This window comes from Bos indicus, chromosome 4, assembly GCF_029378745.1.
Source record: "Bos indicus isolate NIAB-ARS_2022 breed Sahiwal x Tharparkar chromosome 4, NIAB-ARS_B.indTharparkar_mat_pri_1.0, whole genome shotgun sequence".
Lineage (NCBI taxonomy): Eukaryota > Metazoa > Chordata > Mammalia > Artiodactyla > Bovidae > Bos > Bos indicus.
Window position 1 is genome coordinate 45,151,394 of NC_091763.1, and position 24,026 is coordinate 45,175,419.

The window sequence follows — 24,026 nt, forward strand, 5'->3', positions numbered from 1 at the left end:
ACAATCATTGATGATATAAACACTAAAAAAGTGGTAGGACTTTTTGAAATGTGAGTAAACAGACTTTTTAAATAGGATAAATCAATGTTTAAATACAGAAATATAAACTAAAAAGCATTTCTTAACCTAAAAAGACATAGTTACCATAAGTTTATTATTTTTAAGTACATAATTTGCTAATATTTTAATCAATGTGAGTTTATTAAAAGAATAAAATTTAAGTTATTTCAGTAATTCTCACTTTATTTTTTCTAAATATTTATTAAATAATTAAATATTATTTATGTCAACATAGCAAAGAAATAATAAAATAATCAAACTATATTCAAACTGGCTTAACAATAAAAATATAATACATTAATTTAATAATATTATTGTATTAGCATTGTTATTAGAAAATTATAATTTTATATTAATAATTTTAAAAGCAGGTATTATTTTTTCTGATGAAACTATACACAATGTTAAAAATTAACAACTGAGAAGTAGAATTTCTCAGGAAATTTTAAAGAAAATAAAGTGTATATGTGTGTGATAACAGTAATTGAAGTGACCAATATTTTCATCAGCAGAGATGTTAAGACTGTGAGTCTGTAATCAGACTCTTGGCACCTAATGGTTGACAACTTTGCAGCTGCAGGGAAGGTATTTAACCTCTATGCGCTTCAGCATCTTCATCTGTGAAACTGGAATAACACTATCCTTACGGCAAAGTCATAGACTTTTTTCTGTTTTTCACTATTTTATCTTAGCACCTAGAACCTGGTATATAAAAAGGACTTAATAAATTCTTTCTGCATAGAATAAGTACATATTATCAGTGTACTCTGATAGAGATTCAAACACAAAGGCAAAATGAGGTTAAAGATTTTCTTTTAGGTTAAGCAGCTTTTAAGTGACAATGCCAGGGTATGGATCTAGTGAACACGGCTCTAGAGTCTGTGTTCTTTATCGCTACATTATATCTTCAGGTGGGGTGGGAGTCTCTGTTTTTCCTACTCTATACCTATTACAGTAACTGGCTAGTAAAGCTATGGAACCATTAGATCTGACTATTCCTAGATGAAAACCCAGGAATTTAAGTCAACTTTCTGTTTCAAGATTCCCTTTTTGGATATGTACTAAGCTCATGGATTTCTTATAATCAATAATCAAGACAAAAATAAAATATTGTTAGACTTTATAATTTTAGAATAAAAAAACAAGCCCCATAATTAAGAAAAATCTAGAATAATATCAGTTTCACCAACAATATAAAGTTTCATATTTTAGTTTACAAGACAATCTAATCAGTTAAGAGTTAAAAGATTAACTCAGATATATACAGACTTTAACTTTTATAAATATAAATAACAAGCAGAACTCTTCATTTATTGAGAGAACTACAGGTAAGCAAATTATTAGAAATCAGCTAGGAATAACAGGAGTTAGCCAACTAGCATATCTAATAGGGATCACACTTCATTTTCTAACAACCATGGCAGAAAGGGACAATATGAAATTCACAGCAATTACAGATAGTAATTTATACTGAAGAAAACTCAGCAAATGGCTAAAGGCATGAAGATATAATTAACTGTCCTATGGTGAGTTTACATGGTTTGTATTATTTATCATATAAAATGTAATTTAGTGTCTAGAATATATCAAATTCTACTGCTATGTTACCCTTTATTAATATTTATGTAAGAGGAAGGAAGAGTCTCTTGGACAGAGGCAATATATATAAAATCAAAGTGTTCTTGGTACCACTACCATATTCTCCATTTAAAAAAATCTCCACTCTGATCTTAATCTTTAAAGCTGTGCACATACCTAGTGTTGCAAAGCCACCTTGATTCTGCTTAGAAGAAAAATGTTGCTGTCAAATGGCAGGCAAGATTAAACGTACCTTTGCAATAGCACATTAAATCTATAATTATTTTTCATATCAACAAAGATTAATTAAATTTCATGCTACAAATTGATTACTGAATTTGAAACTGTCTATCTTTGTTAGAAAAAAATGTATTTTAGGCCAATTTAACTTAGGACAATGATATTTTCTTCACGCTTTCATTATTTTTTATTATCATCTTGAGTTTTGCTAGATTTTCTCTTAATGCTTATTATGGAGAGTCTAAAAAATGTTTCTTTAGGATTCATATGTCTCTACTGAGTGAGAACATTGAGTTTAGTCTTGTGTCTACCCCTAGAGGGAATAGATTCAACATATTTGGTGCATTCTTAAATTTTATAACATATAATATTTACTACTCATAATAATTGTTAAATACTATCTCTATTACACGGTACCTCACTTTCTAATGAAAATATCAATAAAAGTTCTCATGTATTTGCAAATACTTAAATATAGGGATAGCTCTAGGCAAAACTTCAAAGTATATAAAATCATCATTGCCCTGTTTTTTGCTATGATGCCAATGCACACTTCAGTGCCCAAAGTCTCAACTCTTTTTCACATCTTTCCATGGTCAACATGTATGTACTTCCAGGAAGGCAAACTTTATTAGCTCTTTATATTTGACAGTGGATATAAGCCACAGGGATACCTACTTTAGTGCTATTTTAACTTTCCCATCTTCCTCTTCGGCTGTTTTAAAGGAATTTCAGTCAGCAGGTCAAAAAGTGTTCTAGAAAAGGAGGTGACTCTTTGGATACATTTGAAATTGTATCACCAATGGTGATTATCACTACCCAAACTGAAGGATGGCTCTGCTTCAAGTAAAACTTAAATCTCACAATTGTGACTGTAGACTGTGAAATATATAAGCCAAAGAAAAACAGCAGTGGCCTGAAGAAAGGGCTTTAAATACAGCCTCCAACTCCATCTTTGCCAGGGATGATATATGTGCTAGAAAAATATCTTTCTACTTATAACTCAATTATGTTACATGCAAATTTAAAAAAATCAGTCATAAGATTTTATGAGTTATTATCTCATATGATTTATTATAATTTATCATATATTGCTGACAAATATTTGTCAACAGCATTTATAATTTAGTACTATATTAAAATCTTATCTAATAGTTTGTACTATAGTTGAAAAGGGAAAAAAGTGTTAATTATTTTTCTCTTTCCTAGACATAAAAACATATTTCCCTTAGATATACATTTCAGAATACGAGGATAAATTTTTTCAAATTACCAGAAGTCAGCAGGGCAAACAGATTACAAGACTGTAGCTTGCTAGTTTTTCATTGCAAGAGGCATCAATCTTTATCCTTACCATCTCTCAATGCAAAAGTATCTAGGCTCTTACACCACTTGAACAAAGATTTCCTTAGGAAGGAACTATCATCCTCCCATTTTTCCAAATGCTTTCCAACATACCTGGGCTCATGATAGTTGAGATATGAATAATGCTCCAAGAGTTTCCAAGTTATCCCATTATCATAAGAATAATGTAATAAAACACCTTCACCAGGTTGGTCAGGGGCTTTGCACGTGCTCAGAACAGACTTGCTTCCCAGCCTCAATGTGAACTGGAGAAACCTAGACATGAACTGTCTATAATTAGTGTGCATAAACATTTAAAACATTCATTGTGGCTTTTAAAGAATTTTGAACCAATTTCAATAAACTACTCAAAAGCTGTAGGTTTCCATTCATCCCTCTTCTATAAAATGTAAGCAATTTCACTGAGATATATATGAATATATGTAGAAGATGAGGTCAATACATGTGTTTTATAGACATCTATTTATACAAATATAACCATATGTTTACACATATTTGTATACTACATACTTGTGTACATACACTTAAAATGTCAATCATTCTCTTGCTACATTATTTATTAAGCACTGGGGGAAGGGAAGATGTAGGGTAAATCTAATCAGCCTCTGCAAGCTGCCAAATAAATAAAACTACATAAATAATTAACTAGCCCTTGGCTTAAGAACAGTTTTGATGCTAACATTTCATATTTTTAAAAAAATCTAGTCAGTCATTAGTATCTTAAAATCATAATGAGCCTTTTAATTTATTAAAAACTAGGGCAAATTAACCCTATATAAACTATAAGCTTCCTCTTATCTTGACTGAAAATCAGAAGATATATATATATATATATTAGTAACAAAGGAAAAAAAAGAAAATTAATAGATATGAATTCAATCTTTGCTATCTTATTTCTGTATGTATTTCATTCTGCTTTAACTCACCTGGATTGTGAGCTGTCAAGCAAAGATGTGATTAACTGACGCCTCCCATCTTTGTTGAAAACCAGGGCCTTACCACTGGCCAAGACACCACAGCCAAAGCTGACTTCAGCACCACGGATAGAGTAAAAATTATGGTAAGAAGAGAGCCTGGAACTGCCAAAGCTTTCAGAAATAAACATTGGGAATGTCTGGGATGCCATCTCACAAGCTGGCCCAGAAAATCCAGGGTCACATCTGAAAGACAGACAATGAAATTAAATCCTAAACGTTAGTCCTTTCAGAGATTTCTTTATTTACTTTAGGGATGAGGAAGTCCAGAAGCCAGTATTTGAATGAATGGTGAGGAAGGCTTATTTGTTTTTGGAGAATACTGAATTTGAAGGCTTGATTTGGGAGAAGTTACTGTAAATACTCTAAAAGAATACAGTCCTGCTGTAAAAAAAAAAAAATTATGATTAAAACATTTATTTAGCACTTGCCCTCAACCAATGCCAATAATTTACCTGCAAATGTATCTATATTTGTGCATATTTCCAATTTAAAATCTTTGTAAAAGTTATATTATGTGTATGCAATTTTATTCACAATGATGTTCATTAAATTTACAAAAGAAACAATGTAGGTAAAATACTTCTATAGGATATCTAGAATAAATTTCCTTTAGAAACAAATATAAAAATACATGCTATGTTTTTTACAGTAATTACTGGAAATATTCAGAAAAGACTGGAAAATAAATCTATTTTTATTTCAAACTGAATTGCATTATAAAGGGAATGCATACACCCTTGACCTAGATAGATGTCCTTAGCAGAACTGTGTTGTCTCTCAGTGGAATCCCACATTAGCAGTGCTTCGAGAAAAAGCAAATTCCCCCTTCACACACACTACACAACAGCCTGCCCGCTGCCATATAAGGATGTACTGTATGTATGTGAGCTGACTAGAATATAGACAGAGTTACCTGAGTCTTCTGTTAGTGACAGAACTCATCACAGATGACTTAATAACTGAATATCAGAAACTTCTTATATTTTAAGGAGTTTGCTCATCAGGAATCAGTTTCAAATTCTTTATTTGTACAGCACTATTTCCTTCTCATAATAATTACTACATTACCCATTATAAAATTAAATTGGTATCTTTTTGGGTGGGTGGCAGGTTTCTAAGCATTCAAAAATTTCTAAAACCTGGAACAAGCCTTTTATTTTTATTTATTTATTGAAATTTTAATTGAAGTATATTTGATTTATAAGGTTGGGTTTGTTTTTGGTGTGCAGAAAAGTGATTCAGATATATATATTGCTTTTCAAATTATTTTACATTATGGTTTATTACAGGATATTGAATACAGTTGTCTGTGCTATACAGTAGGTCCTTGCTGCTTATCTATTTTGTATACATAGGGTGTATCTGCTAGTTCCAAACTCTTAATTTGTCCCTCCTCCACTGCTTTTCCTGTTTGGTAACCATTAGTCTGTTTTCTATGTCTGTGAGTCTGTGGAACACGTCTTTTATAAAGCAAGTGCACCGACAAGGTGATATTATAGCAACACTTACAGACTACTTCATTAGCACAAATGCAGAAACTGAGATCTATGCCAGCCTCACAGAGGGTCCCTGGAGTATGTGAATGTCCTGAAATCAAATGCGAAATTTTATATGTATTGGATATTCCTTGGGAGGTTTAAGTTATCATCATTTCATCAAAAAGGCTGCATCCTAAAAGGCCAAGAACTATTGTAGCACACAGCTAACGTTGTCTTGGCATTAGGGATGGGAGTGGAAAAGAAGACCAATATTTACAGAGCAGGTAAATATGCCTCAAACAGTTCACTTCTTTCTCAGGTTATCCCTTTGACTTAGTCCAACTCTGAATAGCCAAGCAGTTTCTAAAAAGGATAAAAAGTCAGCTAAAGAGGACACATTTTTAACATTGGAAAACAATATGGTTTACCATGGTCACAAATTGGAATTAATGCTCCCCAGTAAGATTATCTATTGCCAGACTGCTTTTCAGGGCAAATGTATATCTGTATATTAAATGCATCTTCTTCAGTCTAGTGATTGGGGGAAACTGGTGATCATTTAGAGAAGACTCACTTTGGAGTCACTTCCCATCTTGAAAGTGTACTTTAATCAAAAGTTGCATAATTGGGATAGAATGCTGATAAGGAGTTCACTCAAATATATAATACCTTTGTAGCCTTTGTTTTGCAGCAGAATAGTAGGTTGGCACACACTGAGGATTTCAGGAACGTCCAGAGGCTCTTCAAACTCCAAATATGTTCCTTATTGGTTCATCTATGCACCCTTAAATGTGGCATCACCATCACCTTGAATGTCAGGGGAAGAAGCCCGCCCCTTAAGATACACAGATGACCTCTGTGTAGGAAGGTGTCTAATACTCTCTGTCCTCATTAGCATCTCTAACAGAAATAAGCTTATCAGGATAAAAAGTTGTCAGTTTAGAAAACCAGGCCTTTTTGCCCCAGTTGCTTAATAATAAAATATTAAATATATTTCCCAAGGGAAATGATCAGTTTTTCTATTGAAAATTGATCTTTTTGTAAGTAATCCTCTGTCCAGTATTACTTCTGATAGTTACCACCCTGTGGTCTTTAGCTACTTCTGATCACATGTTACATAGGGTTAACACTAACCATTTTGTCATTAAAAATATATTGACTTGATTGTTAAAAAAAAAAAAAAAAAAACAGGCCTGGGGATGGTACACAGCCAAGGAAGTGTTAGAAAGCAGGAGAGGTGGAATCCTGGTAGCAAATAACAGTAGTGACTAAGGGAGAAGAGTGGGGAGAGGAACAGCTGCAGAGGCCCAAATTCAAGGATCTGTTTAAAGGACATAAATGGTATTGAATGTGAATTACTTTTCTGTGGAATTCTGCCTAAAATTGAAAGGCATACATTGCTGGAAAAGGAGGTAGTGGCCAAACATTTAGTCCAGTCACAAATGAAGAAAGCCAATGAATGTCACAAGAAACACTGCCAGGAACAGGGACAAAACTAAAGTTCCAACTAGTGAAAAAATTTCGCAAGACCTCAGTAGGAAGAAAAGGCTACAATTATTCAGGATAATATATAGTGTCTAAAAAAAAGATGCTCAAAAGGCATCTGCCATTCAGATTTCTGTTTGCATCCATCATGGGTGACACAGATGGCTGCCTTAACAAAGTTATTTAATGCTAACAGAGATACTGTACACAAAATAATGAGGTACAAAGTGTAACCATTGTAATTATAGATAGGTATTTCAGAAATAGCACTTTCTATTTTCATTAATAAAAGCAGCTGTCATTTTAGATAATTTGCTTTCAAAATTTTTCAGGACAACTTTAGAAATTACAAAAATGTAAGCTTCTCTGTGTTAATTTTATTTGAAATGCACTAAAGAAGAGGATGATCTGTCTACGGATAATGAGTAAGGATAAACTCGAGGAAAATACCAGTTGATGTTTCATAGTCCTAATGAGTCAGTGTTTCTGGGCAGGAGCTGGTAGTTTTATTAAAAAAAGGCCGAGATGCTTATTCTGTTTTGAGATAAAATGGGAACTTTTCAATTCTTTACATATATTTCCATTACAAACATTTCCATTATGCAGAATGGTATCTCTGTTAATTAAATTCATTGAAATACAGTTAAAAAAGTTAACCCGAGACTCAATGTGACAGAGTAAGTGTATGTAGAACTTACCCCTACCCTATGAACACATTAAAAATACATCTATATGTGAAACAATTCTCATGTAAAACTAAGTGGAAACTGGCAGAACTCCCACACAATCAAAGCTGTAAGAAAGGTGGTCATGTAACCAGGTAGGATGGGAAAAAATTAGGCATCAGTTGGGTCCTGTACCTCTAGGAGGGGTCCCCTTGGGTGCTGGGAGAATGGCTGGGACAGACAGAAGGGCTGCAGAAGCCTAGACTCCACTCGCCAGGAGTAGGAGGGTCCTGGCTTGCCAAAAGAGAGGGCAGAGAGAGCTCTGGACTAGCAGCTGCCACCTCACTGTGCTCCCCAGTCCAAGCTGGGTGAATAGCCAGCCCTGTTCACTCTGCAACACAGCTTGGCATGGCATCTAGAGCTGACAGGTCCTGGGAGAAAACTCGATATAGGGACATAGGAGCAGCCCTGCAGTCTGGGATGTGGTTTGGGTGGGGCAGTCCACTTGTTCTGGTAGCATCATGGAAGCAGCACAGACCTCTGATGGCAGAGCAGCTACTGGAGCCCCTGCAACTGGCTCCCAGCCAAAAGAATGTTGCAGCCCCACCCATTCCATGCCACAGATTGGTGCTAGATCTCCAGCAGACAGGTCCTGGGGGAAGACTAGATCTAGGGACAAAGAAAAGGCTTGGGGGTCTGGGGTATGGTCCAGCTGGGGTGGCAGCAGTCATTGTTGGCACTTAAACGGCACCCCAGAAGCAGCCCAGACCTCTGATGGCAGTTCAACCGCTTCAATTTCTGAAACCACAAGCTCTGACCCCCTGTCCCAGCTGAGCAAATGCTCTGGCTCTGCCAACTCCAAGCCACAACCTTGCACTAGATCTAGGAAATGAAAACAGAGAAAAGGATGCAAACTTGGGCTGTGTCTGAGTAGAGTTGCAGATACCAACACAGGCAGCACATCAGACTTTTGTAAGCACAAGAGCCTTACTTACTTCAGCTCTCTCCTTTGGGCCAAAGGCCTCAGTGTCAGGAGAAAGAATAACACATACTTAAAGGGAACTCAAGGCTGTATATTGTCACCCTGCTTATTTAACTTATATGCAGAGTACATCATGAGAAAAGCTGGACTGGAAGAAGCACAAGCTGGAATCAAGATTGCTGGGAGAAATATCAATAACCTCAGATATGCAGATGACACCACCCTTATGGCAGAAAGTGAAGAGGAATTCAAAAGCCTCTTGATGAAAGTGAAAGTGGAGAGTGAAAAAGTTGGCTTAAAGCTCAACATTCAGAAAACGAAGACCAAGGCATCTGGTCCCATCACATCATGGGAAATAGATGGGGAAACAGTGGAAACAGTGTCAGACTTTATTGTTCTGGGCTCCAAAATCACTGCAGATGATGACTGCAGCCATGAAATTAAAAGACGCTTACTCCTTGGAAGGAAAGTTATGACCAACCTAGATAGCATATGCAAAAGCAGAGACATTACTTTGCCAACAAAGGTCTGTCTAATCAAGGCTATGGTTTTTCCTGTGGTCATGTATGGATGTGAGAGTTGGACTGTGAAGAAGGCTGAGCGCCGAAGAATTGATGCTTTTGAACTGTGGTGTTGGAGAAGACTCTTGAGAGTCCCTTGGACTGCAAGGAGATCCAACCAGTCCATTCTGAAGGAGATCAGCCCTGGGATTTCTTAGGAAGGAATGATGCTAAAGCTGAAATTGCAGTACTTTGGCCACCTCATGGGAAGAGTTGACTCATTGGAAAAGACTCTGATGCTGGGAGGGATTGGGGGCAGGAGGAGAAGGGGACGACAGAGGATGAGATGGCTGGATGGCATTGCTGACTCGATGGACGTGAGTCTGGGTGAACTCCGGGAGTTGGTGATGGACAGGGAGGCCTGGTGGGCTGCGATTCATGGGGTCACAAAGAGTCGGACACAACTGAGTGACTGAACTGAACTGAAAGGGAACTGAGCCAGCTAGAGCCCAACCTTCAGCTTTTCCCCTCCAGCAACTGGAAAGCAGACCCAAGCCCTGACAGAACTCCAACAGTTACGGAGCAGAGAGGAGTTCCATCTCACACCCTGCACAGGCTCTAGCTCTTCCAACATTAACCACACCCCCTATCAAGGTGATAGAGGCCAGCATATCCCGAGGAAAGATTGGCTGGCATACAAATCAAATTCAGTCTCATGCTAAAGATACTGACGCGCTCACATAAAAACACCCTTTCAGGGCCACAATAGATAACTATTTCACCTAAATTCATAAAGACAATGAAAGTTAAGTAAAATGAAACACAGAGTAACTACTCCTAATTGAAAGAGCAAGAGAAAACCCCTGAAAAATTAAACAATGAAACAGAGTCTAAAAGACACTGAGACAGAGTTGGTAATAAAAATGCCAAATAAATTAAGGAAGACTAGCAATATAAATGCAGATCATTTTAACATGTAATGAGAAACTATAGAGATGACCCAATCAAAAATAGATAATTCAGTTTCTGAGATAAAAAACCTTATAGAAGCAATGAATAATCAAGTAAATGATACAGAAGAATGTATAAATAGAATAATGGAAATTACCCAATCAGAACAGCAGACAGAAAAACAAATGAAAAAATGAAACCAACATATAAGATCTATGGAATAATACAAAACATTCCTACTGTATGATAGGGATTCCAGAAGGAGAAGAGGGAAAGAAGAGGATCAAAAATGTTTTTGGAGAAATTATGGCTGAAAACTGTCCAAACCCAAGAAGGAGACAGGAAGGAAAATTATCCAGGTGCAGGAAGCACTGCTGCTGCTGCTAAGTCACTTCAGTCGTGTCCGACTCTGTGCGACCCCATAGACGGCAGCCCACCAGGCTCCCCCAACCCTGGGATTCTCCAGGTAAGAACACTGGAGTGGGTTGCCATTTCCTTCTCCAATGCATGAAAGTGAAAAGTGAAAGTGAAGTCGCTCAGTCATGTCCAACTCTTCGCAACCCCATGGACTGCAGCCTACCAGGCTCCTCTGTCCATGGGATTTTCCAGGCAAGAGTACTGGAGTGGGGTGTCATCGCCTTCTCTGGCAGGAAGCACAGAGGGTCCTAAATAAGATGAACCCAAACAGAACCACACTAAGACATATAATTAAAAAAGGCAAAATTTAAATATAAAGAAAGAATTCTAAAGGCAGCAAGAGAAAAACAGAGTCATACATGAGGGAAAACCCATAAGGCTATTAACTGATTTCTCTGCAGAAACTTTTCATGTCAGAAGGGAGTGGTATGATATATGAAGTCTTGAAAGGGAAAAATCTGTCACCTAGAACATTCTACCTGGCAATATTATAATTTTGAACAGAAGAAAAGATAAAGAATTTCTCAGAGAAGCAAAAACTAAAATAATTCAACAATACTAAACGTATCCTAAAATAAATGTTGAAGGGTCTTCTCTAAATGGAAAAGAAGCAAGAATCAATAAGAAAGGAACTATATAGTGAGGACTGAAGATCACTTAAATAAGATAGGAAATAGATTAAAAAAACAACAAAAAATTATAAAAGCAACCATAACTACAATAAACAGTAAAGGGATAAGCATGAAAATGTAAAAAAAAAAAAATGGCATAAAAAACATAACACGTACGGGAGGGGAGTAAAAATGTAGATCTTTTACAATGTATTTGAACTTAAATGCCTATAAGTTTTATCAGTTTAAACAAGTAGATATAGCTATGGGTCAATATATATGAACCCATGCTGTGGTTTAGTCACTAAGTCATGTCTGACTCTTGTGAACCCATGGGCTGTAGCCAGCCAAGCTCCTCTGTCCATAGGATTTTCCAGGCAAGAACACTGGAGTGGGTTGCCATTTCCTTCTCCAGGGGATCTTCCTGACCCAGGAATCAAACCCAGGTCTCCTGCACTGCAGGCATATTCTTTACTGACTGAACCACCAGGGAAACCCATGGTAATCACAAATGAAAAAATATACAAAAAATGCACAAAATTCAAAAAGAAAGAAACTGAAGTAAACTATAAAAGAAAATGATCAAACTACAAAGGGCAAAACAAAAAGAAAAAAGAACTACAAAAACAACTAGAAAACAAGAAATAAAATGGCAATAAGTACATAATTCTGGAGAGGATGTGGAAATAAGGGAATCTTGTACACTTTTGGTGGAAATGCTAATTGATACAGCTACTTGGAAAAGAGTATGGAAGTTCCTTAAAAAACTAAAAATAGAATTACCATATGATTCAGCAACTTCACTCCTGAGTATATATCTAGAAAAAAACAAAAACTCTAATTTGAAAAAATATGTGCACTCCAATGTTCTCAGCAGTACTTTTATAATAGCTAAGATATGGAAGCAACTCAAGTGCCCATTAACAGACGATTTACTTAAGAAGACATGATATATATGTATAATCACATCTGAGTAATGGAAACTTACTCAGCCATAAGGAAGAATAAAATATTGTCATTTGTGGCAACGTGGCTGGACTTAGAGAATATTATGCTTTTTGACGTAAGTCAGAAAGAGAAAATAAATACTGTATGATATCACTTGTACGTGGAATCTAAAAAATAATACAAATCAATATATATAGCAGAACAGAAATGGATTCACAGACATAGAAAATAAACTTGTGGTTACTGAAGGGGAGAGGGAAAAGAGGAGGGACAAACTAGGGGTGTCAGATTAATAGATATAAACTATATATACAACAGATAAGCAACAAAAATTTACTGTACAGCACAGAAAACTATACTCATTACTTTGTAATAACCTATAATGCAATATATTAGGTTGGTGCAATAGTAATTGTGGTTTTGCATTGTTGAACTCTGCTGATTGATATTGGAATACACTCTTAAATAAATGTGGTTATACATCATTTTAATGTGCATTTCTTGCTTTATTTTTTTTGCTAATGACTTATTACTTGCTTTGTATTTTTCGATTATTTTAGACTATGAAAATGATGTTAGACAAAAAGCAAATTTGAGTGATTTTCTTATTCGAGTTCAAACTGGGTCATAAAGCAGCAGAGACAACCTGTAACATCAACAACGCATTGGGCCCAGGAAGTGTTAACGAAAGTACAGTGCAGTGGTGGTTCAAGATGTTTTGCAAAGAAGACATGATGAAAAGAGTAGTGGCCAGCCGTCAGAAGTTAACGACCAACTGAGAGCATCACTGAAGCTGATCCTCTTACAACTACACAAGAAGTTGCCCAAGAACTCAATGTCAACTATTCTATGGTCATTCTACATTTGAGGCATATTGGAAAGGTGAAAGCTCAATAACTGGGTGACTTATAAGCTAAACTAAAAATCAAAATCTTGTTGTTTTGAAGTGTTGTCTTCTCTTTTTCTACACAACAATGAACCATTTCTTGATAGGATCGTGATGTACAATGAAAAGTGGATTTCATACAACAATCAGTGACAACCAGTTCAGAGGCTGAATTGAGAAGAAGCTTCAAAATACTTCCCAAAGCCAAACTTGCTCCAAAAAAAGGTCATGGTCACTGTTTGGTGGTCTGCTGCCAGTCTGATCCACTACAGCTTTCTGAATCCCAGCAAAACCATTATATCTGAGAAGTATGCTCAGAAAACTGATGAGATGCACCAAACCCTGCAATGCCTGCAGCTGTCATTGGTCAACAGAAAGGGCCTAATTCTTTTCCAAGACAATGCCTGACTGCACATAGAACAACCAACACTTCAAAAGTTGAATGAACTGAACTGAACTGAAGAGTATTGAAAGCTAAATAAAGCATATTCTTTATGGAAAAAAAAAAATTTGAATGAATTGGGCTAGGAAGTTTTGCCTCATCTGGCATATTCACCTGACCTCTCGCCAACTGATTACTACTTCAAACATCTTGACAACTTTTTGCAGGGAAAATGCTTCCACAACCAGCAGGAGGCATAAAAAGCTCTCCAAGACTTTGTAGAATCCTGAAGCATAGATTTTTATGTTAAAGGAATAAACAAATTTATTTCTCAATGGCAAAAATGTGTTGACTGTAATTGTTTCTGTTTTGATTAATAAAGATGTGTTTGAGCCTAGTTATAATGATTTAAAATTCACTGTCTAAAATCGCAATTATGTTTGCACCAATCTAATCTGCAAAAGTAATGAATCATTATGCTATTCACCTGACACTAACACAGTATTGTAAAGCAAGTATACTTCAAATAAAAAACAAAGCTAACCTGACACTCTGATCTCAGTGGTGACCAGTATTTTGCCTTATAAAGATAATTTACAAATGATCAGGTTCAAAACCCTTTTATGATTTTTCCATTAAGCAATTAATTAGTGACTTTTTAATTTGGAGGACAAGAAGAGACAGACTAGATGATCCATTGTTGAAAATGTATCTATATAACAAAGACTGTAGTTTCAGGGATTCTCAGGATATTTTATAATTAAATATTATAGAGGAATGATATAATAAATATGACTATCATTTTGCTATGAATATAACAGAATGGTCTGGTGGGGGGTAAGGTATTACACTGTTTATGTGTAATTTCATACTTCATATTCAATATCATTATTATGTGAAATTCTTTCTATATCATTTGAAGACCTAAAAGATTCTCAAAAGTAAGGAAGATTTGAAATAGCACTTAAAGATGATGGATTTTCTTATCAATTCTGTTAATTTGGCCTGCTTCAGTTTCCTTTCACATCAGGTTTATGGATCATCGTTGATTTTTATAATTCATTTACAAAGCATGCCAGAAATTCAAATATAATTCATGAACACTAGAACAAATTTATGTAGAAATATCATATTGAAGAAACTAAAGACATACAAGGCAGCCATCAAGATATGAAGAATTCAAATTTGTTCACAAATTTACATGAAGTACGCTACATTTGTTCACAATTTAGCCCAATAGAAAAATTATTTATTAAGCAACTTCCACTTACAAATATATTCAATAATCTATTACGCTGAAATTCCATCTGGAGCATGCTACTTTTGGTCTTGAAAAACCTCAAAAGCCTAAAAAGGAAACTAATTAATTATAAAACAAATTAATATCACCTGTGGTTTCAGTATATAATGCACATATCAAAAAAGAGAAGTATAAATATTACTTAAAAATGCTTACTTGCAACCATGTCGAGTGCACTGTCCTCTGCCAGAACAGAATTTGAGACATGATGGACCAATATAAACTGCAGGGCAAAAGAGAGCATGTGAAAGATGGCAAAATCACAGGAAAGGCCAAGACCACCACCAGCATGTGAAACAATTTTGTGGAGCAATAGCCATGAAATCTCTTTCTTGCATGTATGTTGTGCATAGGACTCCAGTTGACATACAGAGTGCTGTGTGACAAGGTAAGTGTGTACTACAAATCTGCCAGAATGGTTTTAACTTAAATAATCCTTTCAAAATTTTAATCTGTCATAGCACAGAAAGTAGGAACATAGTAATTTGGGTTCTTAATGCAGTCTCTTCATCTAAAATGGTTTCAGGCAGAATATTAGTGCTTCTGTCTTGAACTTTCTCCCAAGTTGATATTCTTTGGGTGGAAATTAAGAATTTACAAAAGATCAATTTGATATATCACAAAGTGGACAGATTATAATTTAATTTAAAAATATCATTTCATTTTCATCTGAGGAAAATCTATATCACTGCAGATGACTATTACATGTACTTCTAAATATTAATCTATCCTTCCTCAAGTGCAGACTTAATATCTGTGGTTGAGCATAAAGTCTTCTCTATACTTGTAGAGCTTTTTAAAAATGGTAGGTTTGACTGATAATGATATTACAAACCTAAATTCTAACCGTGGGAATGATGAGAAAAGGGGCCCTGATTGTTGAATGGTAGGTTTGAGATACTCAGACTCAAATACATTTAAAGATGTTAAGCTTTTGATAATGAGTACAATCAGTAACACACTAAATAGTGTAAAAGTGGAACAAAGCTAATGTGGAATCAGAGATCCAATGGTTATTGAGCTCTCCTGTATTCGATTTCAGGCATAAGCAAAGTTACTATTCATTATCATTTTCTTCTTTAAGAATTTTCTTATCATCTTTCCCTGCTAATTATGAAATCATTAGGACTCACAGTAGAATAAATTTAAAGGCTCTGTTTTTCGAAGAGTGTTGAAAAGATAAATCCATTTTCTTCACTATTTTCACTAATGTAATCAAGCTAAACAAATTAAAAAGTGGTGACAAACATACTTTGCTCTAGGATCTTTCATTTTACTAAGAATTTTCAATATTGATCTGTTTTTTTCTATTTGTTTTCTTTGATGTAATTCTGAAATTCCATAGTGAAATGGGAGAGATTTGGGGGGTATTCTTTGGCAAGTAGACACAAATTTCCCTTGAGAAGATATGTGTGTATTCCTCTTGCCTTTTGAAGAAGCCAGAAAGCAGGTTCTGCTTCTGCAAAAGCCTCACATATAAAATATCAGAATTTAAGAGATTCTGTGGCTAGTTCTACATTTGACAGACAGTGCTAAACATGCCTATTCCATGTATTTTTATCTTTTCTCATTCTACTCAAAGCATGATGTTGGGAATTCATGACCTGTAGCAAACACTTTCTGATTTAAACTCATACTGTACGTCTTAAGGAAATTTAAATATTCTTTTCATAGGCTTATATGTTCTTCATCTTGCACTTTACTTTTTTGATAATCTAAAGTAATCTAAGCTCATTCTAAGACCATTGAAAAGTATGACAGCAGGAAAATGTCATCCATAGCCCACAATCCAGAGGCATATACTCATTCCCTAGAGCTAGTAATTCAAGTTCTATAACTGGTAATTCAAGTTCTATGGAAAATAGTCTACCAGTGGAGAAATTTCATAAAAAATTCATCTTCAGACGTTTTTGCAAATACAGTGTGTTTGTCTCTTTATGTGTGTACCCATGTGGCTCATATGGTCTTTGAAATCTGAGTCAATTATTGGTCTTCTTTTAATATATATTGTTTAAAAAATTTACCAAGATGATTAGACTGCATTGCTGACTCAATGGACATAAATTTAAGCAAACTCCAGGAGACAGTGAAGGGCATGGAAACCTGGTGTGCTACAATTCATGAGGTCACAAAGAGTCAGACACAACTCTGACTAAACAACAACAAACAGCAAATTATTTTGCCTGAAGTCATTCCTGAGTTTCAAGAATTGAAACTTCTTGAATTGTGCATTAATTTTTAAATTATTCAGAAAAAAATGTTAAGAGATGGAAATTTAGCATTTTACAATAGTGAAAGGTTTTCCCACTTTATAAAGTTAACATAAGTCAGTGGCTATCCTAAACTAACTTAAGTATTGATATTTTGTCATTTCTTCCCTCCCTTTTACTTTCTTGCAGTATAACCCATTCAGTCAAGTTTATATACTCTTTAAAAACAGGAAATGTCTGAATCTGCCTGAAGTGAGAATTGTTAAATGAGCTGGCTATTAATAAAAAAAAAACAGGAAATTTACAGTCATGGACTCCAACAGATTAAATATCTTCTCTCGTGAGTACTCAACATGAGTGATACTGGCTTTAATGTTATGCAACAATTTATCAACAATTCATTTAAAAATTAAAGGTAACAGGATATTTTATGTATTTCTAAAATTTCCCTTTATGCTATTTTCTGAAAAGGAGGTAAAACACAGGAGTTTCATTTTAGAGATGATGTTTCCTGATGTGTGGTGTCTGCATCTAAAAAAGAATCATTCCAGATGTCATGGTAGTTACTAAGAGCAGAATGAGTCATGTTAATACATGCAGTATGGTATTTATGTTAATTTTGTATATAACATTCAAAAGAAATGTTAGGCTATCCCCTGTCATCAACTGCGAATCTGAGTTTCAGAGCTTTATGCATTTTAAAAGAATGTATGTTGAAGCGTACTAGCATCTAATATTGCTGACTCCACTATCTTTATTTTTCTGATTGTGCATCTCTGGGCTTCTAACGGAATGCAAAGGAGAAAGGGAAGAAAGGGCCTTTAATGAATTGCAAGACCATGACTTAGAAATGTGATTAAGTATGTGCAGATGAACAAAAGCGCAGAAAGAGTCTACTTCAATGGCATGTGATTACGACAGGCAAAAACTAACCATTATCAATTGCCCACATATTTCCAAGGATTGGTCCCGTTTGTCTCCAGCGAATTCTGGTGTCCCGGGTTAGTGCTGCATTAGGAAGGGGAATTGTTATTCGGTTCCACCTGCAAGAAAGTTAGCACAAAACAGCTTCATATCCAGTTCACACCTTTTGAATCTATTTTACATGCTTTTGATGTTCTAGTCTCTCTATACTTGAGATGGCTGGTAATAAACTCTTTAAATTCACATGTGGAGTCTGTTTATAATTTTAAAACAAATATGTAACTTCTAGAAACATCCATAGCAAATTAAGAGTATCTTATAGCCATTGATTTTTTTCAGACTTTTTAAAAGGAAATTTTACATCAATACTCAGACCTTAGATATTATTCTATGATAATCTGTGATGAGCTAGGGTGCTGATTAGCACTGATTACTTCTTATTTTTTGCTATTCTCTAGTTATACGTGTATTTAAACACAGGCTAGAAAGGAAAATAATTTTTAACTTAATCTTGTATTCTTGGAAACATTTTTACTATTTATCTAGTGATTATTCTGTAAAGTGGCAAGTATTTTATATAGACATCTTTAATTCTCTAAACGGTCCTTACAGGGGTATATCATTGTCCTTAATTTACATGGAAAGAGGTGAAAAGTTTGAAAGAGTAAACATCATTATACAAGTAGATGGCAGAACCACGATTTGAGACCAGGTTCAATTCCAAAGCTTAACTTTCTTCCACTTGTCTATCCTGCATCTTTTCATTAGTAACTATTTTGGCAGTTAAGTCTTTTTGTCTATGACCAGATGTCACTATATAGAGTTTAAATTTATGCAATCCAAAATATAAAAGCTTAATACCTAAAGAATGAATGACTCTCTACAAATTGTGATCATGCATCAGATTTACAAAAATTACTTTTTTAAAAAATGAGATCACTCCTAAATCAGATGAGAAGGAGAAGGCAGCTTCCTTACCTAGTATACCAAAAACACTAATCTCAGGCTTACTTACTGATTTTGAGTCTGTAACGTGGATTCAAATCTCTTGCTATGTTAGAGTTCACTCACCCACTGTAGTTTTCAGAGGAGTAGATCGTGCTGTGAGGGAGGTGGGGTCCGGCACAGATCTCAGGCAAACATTCAGTGTGGAGTAGCGACCAGGAACGCCCATGGTTGGTAGAAAACTCTAAGCTGATACTGATCACACCAGAATAAGCATAACAAAACGGAGCAAAGATAACAGATGAAAGTAAATGACTCATCTCTGGAGAAGTATATTAAACATCTGTAGAACTAGTGTAAAAAAATTTAAGATGCTGTTTCCAAAGTGATTGTTTTCCCCTCTACTGAAGTCTGGCCAGCCTTCAAAGTGCAAGCAGTTAAATTACTGCTAATAGAAATGAACGATGTTTTAAAGACAGCAAATGGTAACTTGAGATTGTGCTTCTGAATTTGATAGATGGCAAGGCAATTACCATGTCTCACACTGCTACTTCATTCTGTGAACGTGAGACTGACAAAATCCGTAGGAAGGAGAAGAGCAACACTTCAGCAAGTAAAACTGAGAATTCATAGCTCTTGAAGTGCTAGTTGATTTCTGTGTCTATTATTAGGGGGCCACTAAACTACATGGGGTCAAACATTTTTTCAGTTATTTGTTTTTTCTTCTCTCTCTGCAATCTGTTGGAATGGGTGGCTACCAGAGCTAATCCAAACACTTTGACACCTAAGATCAACTTCTTAGAATAAAGTCATTTCTACTTAAAATCTATCTAATCATACTCTCTGTATTATTTAAAGAAATTTTCTTTTTCCCTTGGGGGGAAATTTGTATTTTATTAATAGATACTTTATTAAAAATTAAAAATTAAGTTGACAACTTACTAAGAAGTTGCTCTGATTGAATAGCCAAGTTCATGTGTTCATTGTTAATTTGTCCACACACACAGAATGTAGCTTCCTACCTGTTCCCAGGCTGCTGTGTTCCACATCCCAGATTAATAGAAAACTGTATCATGTGAGACATTGTAGAAGGGAGAACAGGTAAGACGTGGAAAAAATCTACAGCCCAGACATTCCTATTATATCCTTGATGGTTCTTTTGCCTGAGACAAAATTTGGTAGCAGGAGTCTGAAGATCAGGATTGATGACTACAGAAACCAAAGATGGAACCTTCAAAACAAAGGAAACCAAAATCACTCATAATCTTCCTTATGGGAATCAGTGTGAATTCTCCAAGATTCAACTTACAATTACTATGCATACAACTGCCATTTATTAAGCACCAAGCAATATTCTGCTTATTCCATTTGTTATTTCACATCAAAGATGCTGTCCTTAGGGGACACTCATTTTAATCACTCAGAATTCCTCCTTTGCCGACACCTGAAACTCAGTGTGTGACTGGTCAGACTCTTTCTACCTGAAGATAAATTGCCTTAAGGTCTTTAAAGTTATCAAAGCTAATGTATCCATTTTATCTACCTTTGCACTAGACAAAGGCAACTTGACATTAATCAATCTTCTAAAGTGTATTCAAGTAATATAAATTCTTTGCCAAATCAGGTATTCCAAAAATAGGACTCTAAGCAGAAACACCCATAGCCAATGAGTTAATCCATGATAATTTACATAATTGATTTGGTCTGAGGCATGCAGCTGACCAGTGCAAGTATAACCCTACCTAGTTATAGCTGAAAAAAACTGTACATTAATAAAATTCCAAACAGTATGACTTGGGTGACCCTAGCATGTGGGGTATGTTGGATACTTTCTTTGGTTGTTACCTATCTAGCCTTGATGTTTATCTTCTGTCTTCCTGACTTAAACTATGAGATGCTAGATGCTGGCTTTGTTCAAGCTTTTTAAAGTACTGGCTCTCTGGCTCAAATTAGCAAAGAGAAAAAAGCAAAGGTAGTAACAATCTATACTTCTACTGGGTCTTCCCAGGTGGCACTAGTGGTAAAGAACCTGCCTGCCAATGCATATGAGACGTGGGTTTGATCTCTGGGTCAGGAAGATCCCCTGGAGAAGGGCATGGCTACCTACTCCAGTATTCTTGCCTGGAGAATCCCCATGGACAGAGGAGCCTGGCAGGCTGCAGTTCATAGGGTCACATGGAGTCAGACACGACTGAAGTGATTTAGCAAATACTTCTACCATGTCTTTTGCCTAGGAAACTGCAAATGCTGGATTAACGCTCACTATGCCAGATAGCAAGTCTGTAAGGCTTCACAGGTAGAGTCACTGTTAAGAGTTTTCTTAGGGACAAGAATAATTGTTAGCTCATTGGGCTCCACCTTATTGTCTCTGATGGGCTATAATTCAATCTTCCTGATAAAATTTCATCTTTTTCTTTATATCAGGAAAAAAGTGAATGCTAAAATAACGTCCATGTCACTGTTAAAGAAATGTGGCAACTTCCTGGACTACCAGAAGAGAGATTTATCCTCTGCATTTAGCAGAGTCTTCACGGTTTTCACTTGAACTGGGGTGGGGCCATCCGACACACAGATTGGGATGTGTATGTACCTTGTATGAGGAATAGGAAAGAGTATCCAGTGTAATGTGTTCTTTTCTTCCTTCAGTTTTCGCATACAGGGCAACATCATTTTCATGAGAGTCTCCAGGATCACAAATCCCTCCTGCACACAGAATTTTAAGTGTTAGTACCAATTTGCACCCATGAACATATCAAATATAGTGTTAAATATTAGAACAAAAACAAAATTTTAAAACCCAGATGTCACTTAAGAATGACCCTAAACAAAGTAACCAGATCCAAAGAAATAATTTACGAAGATAGTTCAGATAGGCCATGCTAAAGATCAAAGACTTCACATTTTTGAAGGCCAAAGTAACTATTTACCAAACTATTACACAAATAATAGTTTGCAACAAACTGTGACTACAGGTCCCTATTTTAACTGTTACTAAATAAATGTGCTCTGCTTTTTAATAAACCATTACTTTTTTTAAATTTTATTTTATTTTTAAACTTTACAATATTGTATTAGTTTTGCCCAACATCGAAATGAATCCGCCACAGGTATTCCTGTGCTCCCCAAACCATTACTTTTTTATATTTGAGGTCTTTGTGGTCAAAGTTCAGAAACTATTGATTATGATTTTTAAAAAGTGTGGTGAGTCACTGAATCAAGGATTACTGAAGTAGTGTTACTTAAATGGTTATATGTAGTACCTTTAATATTTTAGTACATATTAGCTATTTGTATTTTAGATGCAACTCATTTTACATTTTTACTTTTGGTACCTCATTTGATTGTTTGAAGATATATAGAGTAGTTTATTCCCTATCGCACTACTTTACAGTCATATGAAATGATATAAAGTTAGACTTTGAGAGGTGATTAAGATTATTCTGATGATGCAACTGGATTAATCATGCAAGTACCAGAAACTGAAGATCATTTAACTAGTTGGTGGAAGAACCAGGAGTTGATATTAAGTTTTAAACTTTGACCCTCTATTTCTTTCACTATTGCATTGGGCCAATAACCTTTATTCTTGCGGCTTCTATCAACTGTCTGTTTAACCTGGATTTTATTTATTTATTTAATGATATTTTCTGTGGTGGGTTGAATGGTGGTTTTAAAAAAGATATGTCTATGTCCTAGCATCCTAGAACCTGTGAAAATGCCTTTATTTGGAAACTGTGTCATTGCAGAGGTAATTCACATAAAGATCTTGTTGCTGCTACCGCTAAGTCGCGTCAGTCGTGTTCGACTCTGTGCAACCCCACAGACGGCAGCCCACCAGGCTCCCCGTCCCTGGGATTCTCCAGGCAAGAACACTGGAGAGGGTTGCCATTTCCTTCTCCAATGCATGAAAGTGAAAAGTGAAAGTGAAGTCGCCAAGTCCTGTCCAACTCTTAGCGACCCCATGGACTGCAGCCTACCGGGCTCCTCCACCCATGGGATTTTCCAGGCAAGAGTACTGGAGTGGGGTGCCACTGAGATGAGATCATTCTGGATTATCTAGATGGCTCGGAAATTCAATGACTAATGTCCTTGTAAGATACAGAAGAGGAAAAGACACAAACACAGTGGAGAAGACCTTGCAGAGAGGGAGATGGGGTTTGGGTAAAATATTTTCCTTTACCCTCTTGTGTTAATCTCTTGACAGTTGTGATACCTACCCTCTGGCCTATTTCAATCTTACACAATTGTGGTCAAACTTCTTTTGTCCTTTGTCTATGAGCAGTAGAGATCTTTTCATACTTAATTTGAATTTGTAATGGTTTTCTTCTTACAGATACAGAATTCTTTTTTCTGCTCCCTTCTTAGCCTTTCTTTTTTGTTCCATTTTGTCCAAAGAGATGCTCATGCTAGTTAGTTTCTAGAAATGTATCTTTTTCTGGCTGTTTTACACAGTGACTGATGGCTCTTGCAAAACCATTAAGCAAGAAACTTGCCTTTTACTATAAGGCGTGCAGTTTTTAGTTCATGGAGGATCAAGAACTCAGAAACCACCTACTTTCCCTGGATTCTTGCCTGGAGAATCCCATGGACAGGGGAGCCTGGCAGGCTACAGTCCATGGGGCCGCAAGAGTCAGACTTAGCGACTAAACCATCACCACCTAACCTGGATTTTAAAGGATTACTTGTCTAGCTAGAAACTTCTCCCCACCCACCATTATCCTTCATAACAACACCAAACATAATAGCAGGAGTGGCGACACAGATTTCCTGGCAAACGTTCTAGCCCTAAGGTCCAAAATTTATAATATTAATTTCTAATTTTATTATTATTACCTTTCGAGAAAAATCTCTTCCAGTTCTTAAATCAAACACTATTAATCTTAATTTTTATCTACAGGAAATTTTTGTCCCTAATACTCTGCTGCTGCTGCTGCTAAGTTGCTTCAGTCGTGTCCAACTCTGTGCGACCCCATAGACGGCACCCCACCGGGCTCCCCCATCCCTGGGATTCTCCAGGCAAGAACACTGGAGTAGGTTGTCATTTCCTTCTCCAATGCATGAAAGTGAAAATTGAAAGTGAAGTCACTCAGTCATGTCTGACTCTTCACGACCCCACTGACTG

General features: G+C 35.8%; 1 protein-coding gene across 2 annotated transcripts in view; it reads right to left on the minus strand.

Annotated features, from left to right (window-relative positions):
• The window catches only part of RELN (reelin), a 558,072-nt gene that overhangs the window by 180,864 nt on the left and 353,182 nt on the right, over positions 1–24,026 (minus strand). For both annotated transcript variants that reach the window (XM_070787714.1, XM_070787715.1), the window contains 7 exons: positions 21,495–21,607; positions 19,927–20,135; positions 19,031–19,159; positions 17,969–18,078; positions 14,982–15,048; positions 4,170–4,403; positions 3,337–3,498 (listed from right to left, as the gene is read on the minus strand). In XM_070787714.1, the coding sequence (XP_070643815.1) occupies positions 3,337–3,498; positions 4,170–4,403; positions 14,982–15,048; positions 17,969–18,078; positions 19,031–19,159; positions 19,927–20,135; positions 21,495–21,607 (1,024 nt within the window). The remainder of the gene's footprint in view (positions 1–3,336; positions 3,499–4,169; positions 4,404–14,981; positions 15,049–17,968; positions 18,079–19,030; positions 19,160–19,926; positions 20,136–21,494; positions 21,608–24,026) is intronic.